Raw genomic sequence first — 20,877 nt, forward strand, 5'->3', positions numbered from 1 at the left:
CGGGCGCTGATTCCACCTGCCCCTGAGGCTCCCTCAGAGAGAGAGCGAAAAGAGGCCCCAGAGGAGGCTGCTGCCCCAGGGGCAGCGAGGTCTGAGCTTGGCCTGAGTCTGACACACAACCGGCAGCGGAGCAAAGCCAGCGAGCGACTCCCTCCTCGGCCCTGCCTGCGCACGGCCATGCGCTGGCAGCCAGGGAGGCTCTATCCGATCTGCCTGCGGAGCGAGAAGGGCGGAGGGTGAGGGCTGAGAAGACACAAAGTGTCGTTTGTTGGGATTGTCATCGAGCTGCCTCATCTGTCACCCGATGGCCAGCCAGGCGAGCGCCCAGCGCAGCCGTGGAGCGTTCGTCCCCGCGCCCGCGACGGAAGGGCGAGAAGTAAGCATCCCCCAGCTGTCGGGACACGCAGCTGCTTGCCCCCTGAAGGAATGCACTGAATTCACTACCCACCTACTAACTGTCCCCCCCTCTGCCAGACACCAGGCTGCCTGTCTCTTGGTGTTTTGGGTTGGGCCTTTCTGTTTTCGGTTGGACTTCTAACAGCTGGAGGTCTGCTGCGCGGTCGGAGCCATGGCTGCTGAGCAGGGCAGCTGTTGCAAGACCTGAGTGCATTTCAGCTTTAAGTAACTTGTGAGGAGAGGAGGTGTGTGTGTGGGGGGTGGTAGGAAAGCCTTCGCGCTGCCTACCATGAGCTACTTCCTGTCCTACTGCAAAGCGCACTGCGCCGCCGTGCTCGCCCACTACCAGAGCCTGAGAGCCGAGGGCTTCCTCTGCGACATCCTGCTGAAGGTGAAGGAAAATGAGTTCCCCGCTCACAAGTCCCTCTTGGCGTGCTCCAGCGACTACTTCCGAGCCATGTTCAAAAGCTACACCCGGGAATCCCAAGCCGCTGTGATTCAGCTCCAGGTCATCTCCCCCACCGGGCTGCAGCACATCCTGGATTTCATCTACACTTCCTTTTTGCCCCTTTCCTTTGACAGCCTGGAAGATACCTTGGAAGCCGCAAGCTACTTGCAAGTGACCGACGCCATCGGCTTGTGCAGTCAGTACCTGGCTAACAATCTGGCCGTGGAGAACTGCTGCTTCTCTGCCAACGTGGCCAGGAAGTTCTACCTGCCGGATGCCTTAGCAGCCACAGAGAAATACATCGTCAAGAATCTCTGGAGGCTGCTGGATTTGGATTTGCCAGGGCTGCTGGAGCTGAACTTCAGGTCTTTGCTAGCCGTGGTTCAGTCGCCAGATCTCGCCACGGTGGAAGAAACCTGCCTGTTGAATCTGGTGCTGCAGTGGCTGAAGCAGGATAAATCCAGGCTGGCTCACGCCAGCAGCCTTTTGGAGCACGTAAGATACGGCCTGGTCCCCGTGCAAGAGCTGAGGAAAACCTACACGCAGCCAGAAGTGCCTCTCTCTGCAGGTATTAAGTGCTTGCTGATTAAAGCCATCAATTACCACACGTCTGTTTTCAAGCAGCCTGTCCTGCAGGACAAGTCCACCACGCTGAGGAACCCAAAAACTGGGATCATCCTGCTGGGGGGAGGGACAGCGAGCGAGGGGCTGGTCACCGACGTGGTGGCCTTCGACGTCTACCATCACAAGTGGCGAGCGCTCACGCGGCTGCGGGACGGGCTGCAGAACCACTGCGTGTGCGTGGTGGAGAACTTCCTCTATGTCCTGGGGGGGGAAGTAGAAAGTGGTGGCCCAGGTGAGGGGAAAAGCGAGAAGGTCTTCTCGGTTACCAACCAGGTCCACCGCTACGATCCCAGGTTCAACACGTGGGCGCGACCCGCGGGCATGCTGGAAAAGAGGTGCCAGTTTTCCTGCTGCGTCCTGGGCAAGGATATCTTTGCCATCGGTGGGAGGGGTGAAGGTGGAGGGCTGCATTCCTCTGTGGAAGTCTACAGCATCAGCAGGGATAGGTGGACGAAGGCCAGGGAACTGCCGTGCAAGATACACGGCCACGCCGGCGCCGTCTGCAAGGACGTTCTGTACATCTCGGGGGGCAAGTGCTCAGAGCCAGGCAACACCAGCAAGGACCTCTACTCTCTGAGCTGCCCTGGGGGGCAGTGGACAAAGCAAGCCCCCATGAGCATCGCTCGCTTTGGGCATCAGATGGCCACGGTCAGAGATGCCATGTTCACCTTTCTGGGACTCTACGAACCCTTCTCTGAGATAGAGAGATACAACCCTGAGCAAAACCAATGGACTCGGCTCAGGCCGCTCACCTACGACCGCTTCTGCTACGGGCTGGCAGTGGTGGAGGAAACAGTCCTGCTGATCGGGGGCAAGAAATGGCAGAACTCCAGGGAGGTGCCCACCCAAGATGTGGTTGGCTACGACATCGACAACGACGGCTGGGAAGAGATCTGCAAAGCTCCCCTGCCTTGGTGTGGGCTGCAGTGCGCCGTGCTGCAGCTCTCCGACCAGCGGGACAGCGACAGCCAGTGGAAGAAGCTGCCCAGCTGCTGAGCTGGATGGCTGTGCCACAACCAACCCAGCAGGGTGGGCCTGGAGGAGGAGAAGAAGAAAATGACAAGGGCACCCAACAGGGCAGAGTGGAGGTCCAACCTGGTTGATTCTATGGTTCGCTCTCATCAGCCAAATGCTTCATGGAAACAGGCAATAAAGTCTGCCTCCAGCGTGGGAAAAGGTGCTGGGATACATAGAGCTGGAAGCTGATCCTGCTGGGAGACACAGAGCTGGAAGTTCACCTTGCTGGGATACATAGAGCTGGAAGCTGATTTTGCTGGGATACATGGACCTGGAAGCTGATCATGCTGGGGTAGATAGAGCTGGAAGCTGATCTTGTTGGGATAGATGGACCTGGAAGCTGATCATGCTGGGATACACAGAGATGGAAGTTCACCTTGCTGGGATACATGGACCTGGAAGCTGATCATGCAGGGGTAGATAGAACTGGAAGCTGATCTTGCTGGAATACATGGACCTGGAAGCTGATCATGCTGGGGTACATAGAACTGGAAGCTGATCTTGCTGGGATACACAGAGCTGGAAGCTGATCATGCTGGAATACATGGAGCTGGAAGCTGATCTTGCTGGGGTGCAGAGCTGGAAGCTGATCTTGCTGAAAGGAAGGATGTAGCACATAGCCACATTGAGAGGTGATGAGAGGCAAACCACAAGCCTTAGCTTTTGATGAATAACACCTAGACAGCAATGAATAGGTGTTGCAATGCAGAGTTTCCAGAGGTTAAAAAGAAGAGAGAGAAAGCAAAAAACCTCCATTCTGTTTTCTTAATCAGAGGTAGATTTTCCCAGCTGGGTTAAGTGCTGTTGGTTTTTATTCTGTGGCTAAGCAAAACGAGAAGTGAGGAGCATAAAGGCTTGGAAAATTGATGCCTGTGAGAACTAATAGCAAGGCACTGCCAAGGAAAAGCTATTATTTGATATGCTGCAGAATGTTTTACCTAGCCAGCACGAAATTGATGGACAGAAAGCATTTGGGGTTTCTGTGTAGGGCTTAGTTATGATCACAAGTTAAAACAGTGACTGTTTGCTAGAAACCATTTCTCCTTGAGTGGCCTTTTGTTGTAGCATGCTCACTTAGGGTTTTCAGGCACACCATGAGTGGTACAGGACATTGCTTTTCTATCCCAACCTTGTGTTATGCTTAGGTGTCCAAAGTTCACTGGGGAGACTTATTCTTCCAAATCTACCTGGATGTGTTCCTGTGTGACCTTCCCTGGGGTGATCCTGCTCTGGCAGGGAGGGGTTGGTTGGACTGGATGAGCTTCAGAGGTCTCTTCCAACCTAAATCGTTCTATGGTGGTGAGACACTGGCACAGGTTGCCCAGGGAGGCTGTGGATGCTCCCTCCCTGGAGGTGTTCAAGGCCAGGTTGGATGAGGCCCTGAGTGACCTGTTCTAGTGGGAGGTGTCCCTGCCTATGGCAGGGGGTTGGAACTGGATGATCCTTGAGGTCCCTTCCAACCTAAAGCATTCAATGGCAGTGAAACACTGGCACAGGTTGCCCAGGGAAGCTGTGGATGCTCCCTCCCTGGAGATGTTCAAGGCCAGGTTGGATGAGATCTTGAGCAACCTGTTCTAGTGGGAGGTGTCCCTGCTTATGGCAGGGGGTTGGAACTGGATGGGCTTTGAGGTCCCTTCCAACCTAAACCATTCTATGAGTCTATGATCTCTGGAGGTCCCTTCCAGCCTCAGAGTTTCTGTGATTCTGTGATTATTGGCCAAAGAAACAGGAGCTGCTAAGTGCTGACTTTGATACCTCATACACTGCTTTATTGTACCTGCTCCTGATGGCAGAACTGCTCATAGCTGTGGAACTGGTTGTGGAGAGAATCCTGCAGCCAAAAAGGATTTACCTGCACCAACAAAGAAACAGGAGCTGCTAAGTGCTGACTTTGGTACCTCATACACTGCTTTATTGTACCTGCTCCTGATGGCAAAACTGCTCCTGGCTGTGGAACTGGTTGTGGAGAGAATCCTGCAGCCAAAAAGGATTTACCTGCACCAACAAGGAAACAGGAGCTGCTAAGTGCTGACTTTGGTACCTCATACACTGCTTTATTGTACCTGCTCCTGATGGCAAAACTGCTCCTGGCTGTGGAACTGGTTGTGGAGAGAATCCTGCAGCCAAAAAGGATTTACCTGCACCAACAAAGAAACAGGAGCTGCTAACTGCTGACTTTGGTACCTCATACACTGCTTTATTGTACCTGCTCCTGATGGCAGAACTGCTCATAGCTGTGGAACTGGTTGAGGAGAGAATCTTGCAGTCAGGTTTACCTGCATCAAAGAGTATGAAGGGCAGGCAGTTATCAGAGGTCTTTGTGTTCAGTGTCTGCCTGCATATGAAACAGCAACTGCCTTACCTCTTCTTGGCCACACTGGAAAGCAGAGGTTTTCTCTGTGTGTGTGTGCTGGGGGGGGGGGAGATGCTTTAGGAATGCTGACCTGTGAGGTGCAGGTAAAATGGACACAGAAGCTGCAGAAGCAAAGTGAATCTTGAGTCAGCTGCGTTCATTTTAAAAGCTAAATTTATTGTACTTCATTTTTACACTGTTCCCTTTCTAAGCTCCAGAGTTAATACAATAAAAATATATCTAGAATATATATATATATATAAGAACATTTAATAGCCTGAAAAGAAGGCAGCACAATGGAGAGGACATGTTCTCTGTCACTAGAGTGGCTTAAAAACCTGTCAATGCTTCATTTTCACCTTGACAGCAATCAAGCTGCCTTTGCTCGTGTAAAGTGCAGGCAGGAAAAGCTGTTGCATGGCAACAGATCTAAGTCTTCTGAACTGCCTTGGCTTTGACAAGGACTCGACTACACAATGTGCATTACACATCCAGCAGAGAGAAAGAGGTTTGTGGGCTGGGGTGGTGTTGTTTTCATATATGGAGATGCTTTTTGGTCCAGTCAAACGACAACAGCAAGAGGCTCTAAATGCTTGGGACAATAACACACAATCCAGTCAAGCATTTCTCTGTTTGATGGGTGTATGAGAACTTAATCCCCCCCCCAAAACTCTCACAAATTCAATGTGCAGGTTGGTACCCATGCAGTAAATAAGGGTCCACTTGATACAGAACCATATTCTTCCAATGGTACAAATGTGGCACTGGCTCCAGAGGGCTGTACAATAGCTGAGCTGTGATTTGTCGTCCATCTCCGCTGGAGCAGTGCTGCAAACACTGGCAGAGAGGATTGCTGCAGCTGGGCTACAGCAGGGCCTCTCCTCTCTACAGCTGTGCAAAATCTGCAAGGAATGGGAGGGGGAGACAGAGAGAAGAAAAAAAGAGAGAAAGAAAGAAAGAAAGAGAGAGAGAAAGAGAGAAAGAGAGAAAGAGAGAAAGAAAGGGAAAGAAAGGGAAAGAGAGAGAGAAACAGAAAGACAGAGAAAGGGAAAGAGAGAAAGAGAGAAAGAGAGAAAAAGAAAGAAAGAAAGAAAGAGAAAGAAAGAAAGAAAGAAAGAAAGAAAGAAAGAAAGAAAGAAAGAAAGAAAGAAAGAAAGAAAGAAAGAAAGAAAGAAAGGGAAAGAGAGAAAGGGAAGGAGAAACAGAAAGACAGAGAGAAAGGGAAAGAGAAACAGACAGAGAGAAAGAGAGAAAGAGAGAAAGAAAGAAAGAAAGAAAGAAAGAAAGAAAGAAAGAAAGAAAGAAAGAAAGAAAGAAAGAAAGAGAGAAAGGGAAAGAAAGAAAGAGAGAGAGAAAGAAAGAGAAAGAAAGAAAGATAGATGGAGGAAGGGAGGGAGGGAGGGAGGGTGGGAGGGAGAGAAGGCAGGAGGGAGGGATGGAGGGAGAAAGGGAGGAAAGGAGGAAGGAAGGAAGGAAGGAAGGAAGGAAGGAAGGAAGGAAGGAAGGAAGGAAGGAAGGAAGGAAGGAAGGAAGGAAGGAAGGAAGGAAGGAAGGAAGGAAGGAAGGAAGGAAGGAAGGAAGGAAGGAAGGAAGGAAGGGAGGGATGGCTGGAGGAAGGGAGGGAGAGAAGGAGGGAGGGGGGAAGGAAGGAAGGAAGGAAGGAAGGAAGGAAGGAAGGAAGGAAGGAAGGAAGGAAGGAAGGAAGGAAGGAAGGAAGGAAGGAAGGAAGGAAGGAAGGAAGGAAGGGAGGGAGGGAGGGAGGGAAAGAGAGAAAGAAAGAGAGCAGAAGAGCAGAATCAATCTGTCCATTCTTTCCTTCATGCCCTCAGGGGACATAAGCTGCCAGGAAACAGCAGAGCTCATAAAGTTTAAAGTACATTCACTGAGCTCCACAGGCAAGAGTCCAAAGTCGGCGAAGTGTCCAAGTGGCTGCAAAACATCTACAGGAGGCTTTTGCCTTCCCTGTGAGCATCACTGAATTGTCTCATGACTCCTGCCTGATGCAGCAGAGCACTGGCAAGCAGCAGAAGCCTTTCTGTCATGCTCTCACTTCTTGAGTTCAAGCCCAGAGAAAGTAAATCCATGAGTTAAGATTCCCGTTCCAGGTATGTGCCTGACTCTAAGGAGCTTTTCCTACTCATAGTCACTGGGTTGTCTCCAGCACATCTCAGCTCTTCTGGAAGTTGAGACCATTTTAATTGGCTTCTGAAGTCAGCAGAATCCAGAGAGAGAGATCCCTTCCCCTCCAAAAGGAAACCAGAGGCTTTTGTTGCTCCTCAGTTTGTTGTGCTGTTTCCATCACACATTTTCCCTGCATACAATAGGGCCAAATTTCACAGCTCAGAAACCACACAGGAGACTGCTCCAACAATCCTGTTGGGTCCTTTTCTAGCCTGGCCACTTCCCAAGGCTCTCACATTCAGAGTCTTTTCCACTGCTGCTTTGCTGGCCAATGGGGAATGTCACTATCAAGGATGTTCAATGTCTCAGTTTGCTCTTCTGCAAACTCTGCATACAGAATGGTTTTGGTTGGAAGGAAGCTCAGAGCTCATCCACTCCAACCTGCCTGCCATGGGCAGGGAAGCCTCTCAACTAGACTTGGCTGCTGAAGGCCTCATCCAACCTGGTCTTCAACAGCCCCAGGGAAAAGGCATCCACAGCCTCTCTAGGCAGCCTATTCCAGAGCCTCACCACCCTTGGCCTGAAGAAATTCTTCAGCTCCAGTCTAACCTTGCTCTCCTTCAGCTTCAAACCATCCTCCCTTGTCCTGTTGCTGGACATCCTTATGAAAAGTCTCTCTGCAGCCTATCTGTAGGATCCTTTCAGCTATTGGAAAGCAGCTCTAAGGTCATAGAATAGAATCAAAAAAGCATAGAATCAGGCAGGGCTGGAAGGGAGCACAAGGAGCAGCCAGTTCCAACTCCCTGCCATGCCCAGGGACACCCTACCCTAGAGCAGGCTGCACACAGCCTCAGCCAGCCTGGCCTTAAACTGTAGCCAGGTGGGGTTGGGCTCTTCTCCCAGGTGACCAGCAATAGAACAAGGGGACACAGTCTGAAGCTGTGGCAGGGGAGGTCTAGGCTGGATGTTAGGAGGAAGTTGTTGGCAGAGAGAGTGATTGGCACTGGAATGGGCTGCCCAGGGAGGTGGTGGAGTCACCATCCCTGGAGGTGTTGCAGCCAAGCCTGGCTGGGGCACTTAGTGCCATGGTCTGGTTGATTGGGCAGGGCTGGGTGCTAGGTTGGGCTGGCTGAGCTTGGAGCTCTCTTCCAGCCTGCTTGATTCTATGATTCTGTGAACTCCAGCCATGAGGCCTCAACCACCTCCCTGGGCAACCCATTCCAGGCTCTCCCCACTCTCATCCTGAAGAACTGCCTCCTCACCTCCAGGCTGAATCTCCTCATCTCCAGCTTTGCTCTGTTCCTCGTAGTCCTGTCACTGCCTGATACCCTCCTCCTGGAGGGGTCCCCCTGGAGTATTCTCTTCTCTAAACACCACCAGCTCCCTCAGCCTGTCATTATAGAATCATAGAATCAAGCAGGTTGGCAGAGAGCTCCAAGCTCACCCAGCCCAACCTAGCACCCAGCCCTGCCCAACCAACCAGACCATGGCACTAAGTGCCCCAGCCAGGCTTGGCTGCAACACCTCCAGCCACAGCCACTCCACCACCTCCCTGGGCAGCCCATTCCAGTGCCAATCACTCTGTATGTGAAGAACTTCCTCATGGCAGAGCTACTCCAGCCCTCGGATCATCTCTGTGGCCCTCCTCTGGCCTGACACCAATCCCTCTGTGTCCCTCCAAGGACAGGGACAGCAGAGCTGGCCATAGCTCTCCCATTACACTGGCACCTTTCAGTACCAAAGCAGCATCAATGAGAGTCCCACGACTAACTGGCTTTTATTAGAAAAATAATTAACCAAAAGAGACAGAGAACAAACACTTTGGGCTCAGCCAGAACACAAACCAGCCTCCTCCAGCTGATGGGAAACCTCAGCCACAGGCTGAGCACAGGGAAACGAAGACCTCACTTCTTTGCTGCTTCAGTTTGCGTTCAGTCCTTTCTCTCTGCTGATTTCCAGCCTTTTGTTGTGTGCTGGACAAACCCAAACCACAACCAACCCCATTACACCTTCCTTCTCTTCCCTCTGAGTTAAGAAAACTCCTAGAGTTTCTCATCAGATATAAAAATCAGGTTGTCCTTTTCTCTTTTCTTTTCTTTTCTTTTCTTTTCTTTTCTTTTCTTTTCTTTTCTTTTCTTTTCTTTTCTTTTCTTTTCTTTTCTTTTCTTTTCTTTTCTTTTCTTTTCTTTTCTTTTCTTTTCTTTTCTTTTCTTTTCTTTTCTTTTCTTTTCTTTCTTTTCTCTTTTCTTTTCTTTTCTTTTCTTTTCTTTTCTTTTCTTTTCTTTTCTTTTCTTTTCTTTTCTTTTCTTTTCTTTTCTTTTCTTTTCTTTTCTTTTCCTTTTTATTCTTTTCTTTTCTTTTCTTTTCCTTTTTATTCTTTTTTCTCTTTACTTTTTTCCTTTTCTCATTTCCCTTCTTTTCTCTTTTTGTCTTTCTTCTTTTTTCTTTTCTTTTCTCTTTACTTTTAAAATTTTATTTTCTCTTTTCTCGTTCCTTTCCTTTCCTTTCCTTTCCTTTCCTTTCCTTTCCTTTCCTTTCCTTTCCTTTCCTTTCCTTTCCTTTCCTTTCCTTTCCTTTCCTTTCCTTTCCTTTCCTTTCCTTTCCTTTCCTTTCCTTTCCTTTCCTTTCCTTTCCTTTCCTTTCCTTTCCTTTCCTTTCCTTTCCTTTCCTTTCCTTTCCTTTCCTTTCCTTTCCTTTCCTTTCCTTTCCTTTCCTTTCCTTTCCTTTCCTTTCCTTTCCTTCTTTTCTCTTTCCTTTTTATTCTTTTCTTTTCTTTTTTCTTTTTTTTCTTTTATTTTCTCTTTTCTTTTCTTTTCTTTTCTTTTCTTTTCTTTTCTTTTCTTTTCTTTTCTTTTATTTTATTTTATTTTATTTTCTTTTCTTTTCTTTTCTTTTCTTTTCTTTTCTTTTCTTTTCTTTTCTTTTCTTTTCTTTTCTTTTCTTTTCTCTTTACTTTTTTCCTCTTTTCTCTTCTTTTCTTTTCTTTTCTTTTCTTTTCTTTTCTTTTCTTTTCTTTTCTTTTCTTTTCTTTTCTTTTCTTTTCTTTTCTTTTCTTTTCTTTTCTTTTTTCTTTTTACTTTTTTCCTTTCTCTTTTCTCTTCTTTTCTTCTCTTTTCTTCTTTCTTTTCTTTTCTCTTTACTTTTTTCCTCTTTTCTTTTCTTCTCTTTTCTTCTTTCTTTTTTTTTCTTTCTTTCTTTTCCTTTTTCTTTTCTGTCTACTTTTTCCATGTCTCTTTTCTCTTTTCTTTTATCTTTTTTTCTTTACTTTTTTCCAGTTTTTTCCTCTTTTCTCTTAACTTTTTCCATTTCTTTTTTTCTTTTTCTTTTTTTTCTTTTGTCTTTACTTTTTTCACTTATCTTTTCACTCTTTTTTTTTTTCTTTACTTTTTGTCCTTTCTCTTTTCTTTTCTTTTTTTCTCCTTCTCTTTTTTCTTTTCTCTTTCCTTTTTTCATTTTCTTGTCTTTTTTCTTTTCTCTTTTTTCTTTTTATTTTCTTCTCTTCTCTTTGCTTCGCTTTGCTTTTTCTCTCTTTCCTCCTTTCCCTTCCCTTCCCTTCCCTTCCCTTCCCTTCCCTTCCCTTCCCTTCCCTTCCCTTCCCTTCCCTTCCCTTCCCTTCCCTTCCCTCCCACCACCAAAATAGTTCCTGCACTCCAAACCAATGCAACACAACTCTGGAATGAATCGAAGTATAAAACAGCACTGTAAAAGCGACCCTTTGATAACAAAGACTTCAGCTTGTGCAACTTACTCTGGGCAAAGGCCACAGGCTTCCCAAAACCACTTGAAATGCCTTTCTTTTGTCGTTGTTGCTTTTGTGTTCTTTGCTGGGCTTTAACTGTTTGCTATCTCACAGGAGGTAGCCACGAGTGGGGCACAGACAACTCCTCGTCGAAGCCGTCGGTTGCCATTGACCATGGGAAGGTTTTTGCTTCACACACATTGAAAGAGGATTTACTACAGCTCCCACGTGTTGATAGAAAACCTACTTGATGAGTAAAGGGTGAGAGTGCAGCAAATGGGCACACAGAGAGAGCTCTAGACGTGGGTTTCGATGTAGGAGTGAGTGTGTGCTAAGGAGGCTATGAGTGCCTCGACCTTGGACGAACCACTCACAGAGTCCCTCGGTGTGCTGCTTGGGTAGATGTCCATGAAGAGCTCGAGGTATGTTTGCTTCCACTCCTGAAAGTCTCTAGATGTCAAAGCTGGATTAGCTAGGACTTTATCTATGATGGCTACTTCTCCTTCCCTGGCCTGTGAGGGAAAAGGAACAAGAGAAGAGTCAATGAGAGCGGTAAGGCACTGGCAAAATGGGTCCTGTGCATGCCATGGTGCAAAGCTGCTGAGCCAGCCTGCACCTCTTGCCACTCCAGCCTGTGCTCAGCACTGCTCAGACCACCCCTGGAGTGCTGTGTCCAGTTCTGGGCTCCTCCATTGCAGAGAGCTGCTGAGGTGCTGGAAGGTGTTTGGAGCAGGGCAGCAAGGCTGGGGAGGGGCCTGGAGCACAGCCCTGTGAGGAGAGGCTGAGGGAGCTGGGGGGGTGCAGCCTGCAGCAGAGGAGGCTCAGGGCAGAGCTCACTGCTGCCTGCAGCTGCCTGCAGGGAGGCTGCAGCCAGGTGGGGTTGGGCTCTGCTGCCAGGCAGCCAGCAGTAGAAGAAGGGGACAGAGGCTCAGGCTGTGCCAGGGCAGGTCTAGGCTGGATGTTAGGAGGAAGTTGTTGTCAGAGAGAGTGATTGGCATTGGAATGGGCTGCCCAGGGAGGTGGTGGAGTGGCTGTGCCTGGAGGTGTTGCAGCCAAGCCTGGCTGGGGCACTTAGTGCCATGGTCTGGTTGATGGGACAGGGCAAAGTCTGGCTGGGGCACTTAGTGCCATGGGTTAATTAGAAGGCTTAGGTGCTAGGCTGGACTGGATGATCTCAAAGCTCTTTTCCTACCCAGTTAATCCTGTGATACCTGACAGCACTTTGGTTTTGTTTCAGTTGCTCACACTTGTAGAACTTTGGGGTAGGACTAGAGATGATCTCTGAAGGTCCCTTCCAACCCCCATCATTCTCTGGCTCTGAGTCATGTGGAAAGCCCTGGCATCTTGCCTTTTTTCTGCCAGCCTCCCATCCTGCACAGAGACCCACACACAGGTAGCACTACAGGCAGTAGTTGCCTTTGATGAGATCACAGAATCACTCAGGTTGGCAAAGCCCCTCAGGATCACCAAGTCCAACCCAGGACCCTACTCTACAAGACTCACCCTAAATCATAGCCCCAAGCACCACAGCCAAACAACTTTAAAACATATTCAGTGTTGGTGACTCCACCACCTCCCTGGGCAGCCTGTTCCAATGCCTGTCCACTCTTGCTGGGATAAAGGTTTCCCTAATATCCAGTCTAAATCTCCCCAGTGGCAGCTTGAGGCCATTCCCTCTTCTTCTATCACCAATCACCTGTGAGCAGAGCCCAGCACCAACCTCTCCACAAGGTCCCTTCAGGTAGCTGCAGACAGCAGTGAGCTCTGCCCTCAGCCTCCTCTGTTTCACACTAACCATCCCCAGCTCACTCAGTCTCTCCTCATCAGATCAATCCTCCAGGCCCTTCCCCAGCTCCCTTGCCCTCCTCTGCACTGCCTCCAGCACCTCCACATCCCTCTTGTACTGAGGTGCCCAAAACTGAACACAGCACTCAAGGTGTGGCCTTCCCAGAGCAGAGTCCAAGGGGACAATCCCCTCCCTGCTCCTGCTGGCCACAGCATTTCTGATCCCAGCCAGGATGCCACTGGCTTTGCCAGCTGGGCACACTGCTGGCTCACACTGAGTTGTTTGTCCATTACAACCCCCAGCTCCCTTTCTGCTGACAGCTCTCCAGCCACACTGCCCCAAGCCTGGAGTGTTGCCTGGGGGTTGTTGTGGCCCACATTCAGTGTCTGGCACTTGGGCTCGTTGAAGCTCTTGCCATTAACACTGGCACATGGATCCAGTCTAGATGATACAGTGCAGAAAGTTAAGCATCCATAATGTTCTTTTCTGGAGAGGGGGTGGTGGAAATAACATTGCTTAAATGCTTCTCTAGGTGATGGAAAAAGCAATTAATTAATGTTGATGAAGCCCCCTTTGATGAAAGCTGCTGCAAACTGCACTGTACAATTCTCTAGTGACTTTAAATGTGGTAATTGAATACACTCAACAGAGTCCCTGGGGAAATCCAGAGTATTGTTTGCCAAACTTTGTACCAGGACAGAATTCAAAGTGCTTAAAAAGCAAAGAAGCTGACAGGGAGGCTAAATGAGCTGTGGTAGGTTTAGAACAAGCACAAAAATCTTCAGCTCTGTCATTACCATGCTCTACACTGTTAATCAAAGATACACTGATCCCACCAGCAAGCACATGGATTCCTCCTGGACAAGCTCAGCCATCAGGAAAGCTGTGTGGTGCAGCAGCCAGGCTGGAGGGCAGGATCCAGCCAGAGGCACCTGGGCAGGCTGCAGAGGTGGGCACAAGCCAAGCTCAGGAGGTGCAACAAGAGCAAGGGCAAGGTCCTGCAGCTGAGTGGAGGCAATGCCAAGCACCAATGCAGGCTGGGCAGGGAGTGTCTGGAGAGCAGCCCTGAGGAGAGGGACTTGGGGGTGCTGCTGGAGGAGAAGCTGAGCAGGAGCCAGCAGTGTGCACTTGCAGCCCAGAGAGCCAAGCAGAGCCTGGGCTGCAGCAGCAGCAGTGTGGCCAGCAGGGCCAGGGAGGGGATTCTCCCCCTCTGCTCTGCTCTGCTGAGACTCCACCTGGAGTCCTGTATCCAGCTCTGGAGCCCCTGGGACAAGAGGGCTGTGGAGATGCTGGAGAGTGCCCAGAGCAGGGCCAGGAGGATGCTGAGAGGCTGCAGCAGCTCTGCTGTGAGCACAGCCTGAAAGAGTTGGGGCTGTGCAGGCTGGAGCAGAGGAGGCTCCCAGGGGACCTTCTTGTGGCCTTCCAGCATCTGAAGGGGGCTCCAAAAAAGCTGGGGAGGGACTTTTGAGGCTGTGAGGGAGTGGCAGGAGTGGGGGGAATGGAGCAAAGCTGGAGGTGGGGAGAGTGAGGCTGGAGGTGAGGAGGAAGTTGTTGAGCAGGAGAGTGGTGAGAGGCTGGCAGGGGTTGCCCAGGGAGGTGGTTGAGGCCCCATGGCTGGAGGTGTTTGAGGCCAGGCTGGCTGAGGCTGTGTGCAGCCTGCTCTAGGGTAGGGTGTCCCTGGGCATGGCAGGGGGGTTGGGACTGGCTGATCCTTGTGCTCCCTTCCAGCCCTGCCTGATGCTATGATTCCATGTGTAAGGCACCAGCCCTTGCCAGAGGGCTGCCTTTGCTTGACTGCAGGCTCCAGCAATTACAGAGCAAAAGTGATTTGATAAATTAAGATGTGCAGGCACAAAAGAGAAAACTAAAAGGGATTAAGGTTTCCTCTTTGAATCTGGGGTCAGATTCTGCTCAAGTGGCTGGAGGAGGAGCAGCTGACTGCTATTTCATCTGCATAAATAAAGCCTGATCCCCCTCCCTTTGACTGCCTCTCCCAAAGCCTTGTTTCCCCCCCCAGAGTCTCCTTTGCTTTTCACACTAAGCTCAGCCTGCACTCCACCTGCAGACCATTAAATCCCCAGACACAATACAGTCAAATCCAACCCTGGGGCAGGTTTTTTTCCTCCCTTCCTTCTTTTCTCTCACCTTTAAAGTGCTTTTCAGAATCCTCAGCTGGTGCAGCTTATCATTGACCACTGGATCACTGCACCTCTTTATAAAGGACTTCTTGTACTCCAGCTTAGTGGAGATCTTGGGTTGTCCTAAAGGAGACAGGTTGGCCTGCTCCAAGGCTCTGTACAAATCTTGCAAGGAGTCTGCTGGGTTTTCCTCTACATTTTCAACTGTAATGAGAGAAAAGGAGGACAAAGATAAGAGAACCCTGAATCATCAAAGTGACTGCACAAAGATCTACCAAAACACCTTTGCCAAAGGGTTCAACAGGTTTGACTCGACCAGAAGGAGAATGTTTGGCACCAGGGGAAACAAAAGAAAATATGCTGTGATTGTAACTGCCTCCAGGAGAAAAAGCCTTCAAGGGTGTAAAGTCTTGAACCATGCAGAAAAAAGAAGATGAGAAAGCAAATAGTGCAAGGTGTAGAGATATTAGAGTGAGGCAGAGCAAGGTGTAGTGACATTGGAGTGAGGCAGTGCAAGGTGTAGAGATATTAGAGTGAGGCAGTGCAAGGTGTAGAGATATTAGAGTGAGATAGTGCAAGGTGTAGTGATATTGGAGTGAGGCAGTGCAAGGTGTAGTGATATTGGAGTGAGGCAGTGCAAGGTGTAGAGATATTAGAGTGAGGCAGTGCAAGGTGTAGAGATATTAGAGTGAGATAGTGCAAGGTGTAGAGATATTAGAGTGAGATAGTGCAAGGTGTAGTGATATTGGAGTGAGATAGTGCAAGGTGTAGAGATATTGGAGTGAGGCAGTGCAAGGTGTAGAGATATTGGAGTGAGGCAGTGCAAGGTGTAGTGATATTGGAGTGAGATAGTGCAAGGTGTAGTGATATTGGAGTGAGATAGTGCAAGGTGTAGAGATATTAGAGTGAGCAGTGCAAGGTGTAGTGATATTGGAGTGAGCAGTGCAAGGTGCAGAGATACTGGAGTGAGGCAGTGCAAGGTGTAGAGATATTAGAGTGAGCAGTGCAAGGTGTAGTGATATTGGAGTGAGGCAGTGCAAGGTGCAGAGATACTGGAGTGAGGCAGTGCAAGGTGTAGAGATATTAGAGTGAGCAGTGCAAGGTGTAGAGATACTGGAGTGAGGCAGTGCAAGGAGTAGTGCTATTAGTGAGATAGTCCAAGGTGCAGAGATAACTGAAGTGAGACAGTGCAAGCTGTAATGATATTAGTGAGATAGTCCAAGGTGTAGAGATACTGGAGTGAGATAGTGCAAGGTGAGAGATACTGGAGTGAGACAGTGCAAGGAGTAGTGATATTAGTGGGATAGTCCAAGGTGTAGAGATACTGGAGTGAGATAGTGCAAGGTGAGAGATACTGGAGTGAGACAGTGCAAGGAGTAGTGGGATAGTCCAAGGTGTAGAGATAACTTGAGACAGTGCAAGGTGCAGTGATATTAGAGTGAGACAGTGCAAGGTGCAGTGATATTAGGGTGAGACAGTGCAAGGTGTAGTGATATCACTGAGACAGTGCAAGGTGCAGTGATATTAGGGTGAGACAGTGCAAGGTGTAGTGATATCACTGAGACAGTGCAAGGTGCAGTGATATTAGAGTGAGAGTGCAAGGTGTAGTGATATCACTGAGACAGTGCAAGGTGTAGAGATATTAGAGTGAGACAGTGCAAAGTGTAGTGATATTAGAGTGAGACAGTGCAAGGTGCAGTGATATTAGAGTGAGACAGTGCAAGGTGCAGTGATATTAGAGTGAGACAGTGCAAGGTGCAGTGGTATTAGGGTGAGACAGAGTCAGAACTCACATCTCCATTATTTCTGCTTTTCCCTTTGTTGTTAGAGGGAAAGCAAGCCCTGGAAACCTGCTCAGCAGGGTGCTCAGGGGTGAGAGCTTGGCATGAGAGTGCTGGCACTGGCATGCCAGACTATGTTTATGATGGGAGAGACCTGCTGCTTTCCTTCTCAGAAAGTCCACTTCTGCCTTGGCCTTTAATTTTGCTACTCAGTAGTCAGCAATGCTGCCACTGCTGCAAATGTTTTCTAGCTTTACTATCATGTTAAGGTTCTGCAGCAGATTACAGACTGGACATAAATGAGCATTCATGGCAACCTACTCATGAGTGCAGCAAGCCTTAAAGCAGAGCTGGCTGCATTGCAGGTTTCCCTCCTTATTTATTACTGGTTTAAAATGTTAGTTCTGACTGGAATTGGGAGGATTGGAAAGGGAAAAAAAAAGCAAATATAAGGAAGATTTTGCTCTTCTGCAAAGAAAATCAAGCAAAGGCTGAGGAGGGAATGTTAACCCTGATATGGGCATCAGGAGGGTAGGAGAGCCCTGCAGAGGGACCTGGCCAGGCTGCATGGGTGGGCAGTGGCCAATGGGATGAGATTGAACAAGGCCAAGGGCAGGGTTCTGCACTTTGGCCACAACAACCCCAAGCAGTACTGCAGGCTGGGGCCAGAGTGGCTGAGAGCAGCCAGGCAGAGAGGGAGCTGGGGGTGCTGGGAGAGAGGAGCTGCAGAGGAGGCAGCAGTGCCCAGGTGGGCAGCAGAGCCAATGGCATCCTGGGCTGGCTCAGGAGCAGTGTGGGCAGCAGGACAAGGGAGGTTCTTGTGTCCACCCCTGTGCTCAGCACTGCTCAGGCCACCCCTGGAGTGCTGTGTCCAGTTCTGGGCTCCTCCATTGCAGAGAGCTGCTGAGGTGCTGGAAGGTGTTTGGAGCAGGGCAGCAAGGCTGGGGAGGGGCCTGGAGCACAGCCCTGTGAGGAGAGGCTGAGGGAGCTGGGGGGGTGCAGCCTGCAGCAGAGGAGGCTCAGGGCAGAGCTCATTGCTGCCTGCAGCTGCCTGCAGGGAGGCTGTAGCCAGGTGGGGCACTCAGTGCCATGGTCTGGTTGGTTGGGCAGGGCTGGGTGCTAGGTTGGGCTGGGTGAGCTTGGAGCTCTCTGCCAGCCTGCCTGATTCTATGATTCTGTGATTCAGTGTGAGAGTTTAGGGAGCTCTGTATGAACCCCCATCAGTAAAAAGCCTTCTTTTGCTTCTATACCTCCTAAAAAATCCCACTAAACAGATTGATTTAAAAGCAGCTTTTCTGCTTCCATTTCTCTTAACAGATTGCTTTAAAATCAGCCACTCCTCCAAACTGGATCATAGAAGATTTCACCTCAACATGAGGAGAAACTTCCTTCCAGTGAGGGTGAGAAACCTGGAGCAGGCTGCCCAGAGAGGTTGTGGAGGAAGGGACAGGGAGAGCCTCTGCTCACTTGTGCCCTGGCACAGCACAAGGGGCAAGGGATGGACACTGCAGCACAGGAACAGCCTCTGCTCACTTGTGCCCTGGCATAGCACAAGGGGCAAGGGATGGACACTGCAGCACAGGGACAGCCTCTGCTCACTTGTGCCCTGGCATAGCACAAGGGGCAAGGGATGGACACTGCAGCACAGGAACAGCCTCTGCTCACCTGTGCCCTGGCATAGCACAAGGGGCAAGGGATGGACACTGCAGCACAGGAAGTTCCACCTCAACATGAAGAAGAACTTCTTGACTGTAAGGGTGGCAGAGCCCTGGTGCAGGCTGCCCAGAGAGGTTGTGGAGTCTCCTTCTCTGGAGCCTTTCCAACCCCAGCTGGATGCATTCCTGTGCAGACTACCCTAAAGGATCCTGCTTTGGCAGGAGGGGGTTGGACTGGTCGATCTCTGGAGGTCCCTCCCAACCTCTGTGATCCTGTGGATGGGAGTGATGTGCTAAAGGGCAAAGGGGGGAAAAAAGCCTCCTTGATTTGACAGGGAAGCATTTTACATCTCTCTTTCTTTCCCCCCTTCTTATGCAAGGCAAAACAGATCTTTTCATCCTGCTGTTCTTTCCACCAGCAGCACTGCTGCACTGCACCCTCAGGGGGTTAGCACAGGGACAGGCTGCTGAAGAAGCAAGGCAGTGCCTGACTCCAGGTCAGCAGAGTTTACTTTGCCAGTGTGACCTAGAGCATGGACCAGCAACCAGCTGCTGCATCCAGGCTTGCCACCAACACCTGATGGCTTCTTGAATCATGGAATCAGGCAGGGTTGGAAGGGAGCACAAGGATCAGCCAGTTCCACCCCCCCTGCCATGGCCAGGGACACCCTACCCTAGAGCAGGCTGCACACAGCCTCAGCCAGCCTGGCCTCAAACACCTCCAGCCATGGGGCCTCAACCACCTCCCTGGGCAACCCCTGCCAGGCTCTCAGCACTCTCCTGCTCAACAACTTCCTCCTCACCTCCAGCCTCACTCTCCCCACCTCCAGCTTTGCTCCATTCCCCCACTCCTGCCACTCCCTCACAGCCTCAAAAGTCCCTCCCCAGCTTTTTTGGAGCCCCCTGCAGATGCTGGAAGGCCACAAGAAGGTCCCCTGGGAGCCTCCTCTGCTCCAGCCTGCACAGCCCCAACTCTTTCAGGCTGTGCTCACAGCAGAGCTGCTGCAGCCTCTCAGCATCCTCCTGGCCCTGCTCTGGACACTCTCCAGCATCTCCACAGCCCTCTTGTCCCAGGGGCTCCAGAGCTGGATGCAGCACTCCAGGTGGGGTCTCAGCAGAGCACAGCAGAGGGGCAGAATCCCCTCCCTGGCCCTGCTGGCCACACTGCTGCTGAAGTTTGAAGCACAAAAGATCCCCACCATGGAGAAGGACAGCACTAGGTTCAACCCTGACCTTCAGCCTTGCCTTTAATGAGCCCAGGAGGCAGCCTGTGAGGGTTCAACCACCAGGCTGGGGGCTTGGGCTGCCTGCTCTCCCCACGCCACTGGCCTGGAGGTCTGCATGGTTGGTGCTTCTCAGATCTCATCTCCCAGGATGTGCAGCTACTGCCTGGCACTGGCCTCAGAGAGACTGTGGGCAGAAGATTCCTACCCTCAGCCCAGGGAGGGTGAGCTCTGAGGGAGCTTAGGAAGGGGCACAGGACAGCGTGGGCAGGATGCAGGCAGCAGAGCACTGGCAGCAGCTCTTTAAGATGCAGCAGCACTTCACCACCTCCCTGCCCTGAACTCTGGCACTGCCTGAGTGCTGGAGCTGTCAGCACAGAAAAGGGGAAGGGGTTTGCTGCAGAGGGAAGGAACCAGCAGGTCCCCTCCCTGGGATGTCTCAGTGCTGCTGAGGCTGGGGAAGCTGAAGCAGAGCAGGATGCTGTTCCTCCCCCGGCGGGGGAAGGCAGCGGGCAGCAGGCTAACACATCCCCAGCCCTTCATGTCTTCCAGAGGAACACTGGAGGAGGTGGCCCTGCTGCTCTCAATGGCTCTCAGAGGGTGGGAAAGGAGATTAGACACCACTCTCCCCTCCCTCACCCTTCTGCTGAAGGTTCTGATTGATTGCCTGTAGGCGTTGGGGAGTGTTTAGCTCACCCTAAAGCAGCTGAAGGAGTCTGTAAGACACAGAGCTGAGCTGAAATCAGGCCTGCTGCTTGTAAACTGGGGGCCACAAATGTGAGTCACAGAGTCACAAAAGGTCAGAGGTTGTTCTAGTGACCCTAAGCTGTCTTGCTAGGCAGATACCCACGCAGGGCTCTGCTCTGTCTCTTGGGAAGGACTCCAAAACCACTGCTGTGTAGCTCTGAATACTGATTTACTGCCTGGACCCACTTTGCATCGTGACATTATTGAGCATAAAGCAGGATCCCAGAAGCACAGAACTTCAGAGGTTGGAAGGGACCTCCAGGCATCATCAGGACCAACCTCCCTGGCAAGGCAGGATCCCCTAGGGCAGTTTGCACAGGAATGCACCCAGGTGGGGTTGGAAAGTCCCCAGAGAAGGAGACTCAACTCTTGCTAAGCAGTGGCCCCCTTTGCTAGCCAAACCACAAGTGCAGGCAGTGAGGATGGGGGAGCAAAGGTTTGCTTCTCTTTGCTCACAGCTGTGCCTGTGCCCATGCTGGGGAGAGCTCCAGAAGCATTTCAGCTGTGCTGTGCAGCTGAGCCAAGCTCCTGGTTCCATGCTTTTCCTTTTGGGGCAAACCAGAGACCTTTGTCACCCCTCAGCAGTCACAGGTGCTGGTGATGAGAGGCCAGGCCTCAGAGGCTTCCATTCCCCCAGTGCTGCTTTCCCCAGTTGGATGCCACAAGGTTGCAGTAAGATGAGATGCAGATGAACCTCCACTGCTCCAAACCAGCACTGCACCATCGTGCTCCCAGCAGGAGATTGAGCACAAAGCAGCAGAGATCTGCACCTCCAGTGCAGGGCTGAGTCTGAGGAGTGTTTCTGCAGCAGTTCTAGCACAAGCATATCCTGGCACCATCTCCTCTCTA

At 50.6% G+C, this 20,877-nt stretch overlaps 2 protein-coding genes across 11 annotated transcripts in view; one reads left to right on the forward strand and one right to left on the reverse strand.

Moving 5' to 3' along the window:
- Positions 1-685: 685 nt before the first annotated feature.
- KLHL34 (kelch like family member 34) lies at positions 686-2,484 on the forward strand. The gene has a single exon (XM_064152187.1). It carries the CDS (start codon positions 686-688, stop codon positions 2,462-2,464), a length of 1,779 nt encoding a protein of 592 aa, XP_064008257.1. The 3' UTR covers positions 2,465-2,484.
- Positions 2,485-10,589: 8,105 nt separating this feature from the next.
- CNKSR2 (connector enhancer of kinase suppressor of Ras 2) overlaps positions 10,590-20,877 on the reverse strand; it is a 215,150-nt gene continuing 204,862 nt past the window's right edge. For 9 of the 10 annotated variants that reach the window (XM_064152025.1, XM_064152019.1, XM_064152023.1 and 6 more), the window contains 2 exons: positions 14,630-14,826; positions 10,590-11,210 (listed from right to left, as the gene is read on the reverse strand). In XM_064152025.1, the coding sequence (XP_064008095.1) occupies positions 10,995-11,210; positions 14,630-14,826 (413 nt within the window). In that variant the 3' untranslated portion in view covers positions 10,590-10,994. Of the gene's footprint in view, positions 11,211-14,629; positions 14,827-20,877 lie in introns of those variants that run through there. The other variant, XR_010304183.1, reaches the window with a different exon arrangement.

The sequence above is a fragment of the Pogoniulus pusillus genome, chromosome 12 (assembly GCF_015220805.1).
Source record: "Pogoniulus pusillus isolate bPogPus1 chromosome 12, bPogPus1.pri, whole genome shotgun sequence".
In the NCBI taxonomy this organism is placed as follows: domain Eukaryota; kingdom Metazoa; phylum Chordata; class Aves; order Piciformes; family Lybiidae; genus Pogoniulus; species Pogoniulus pusillus.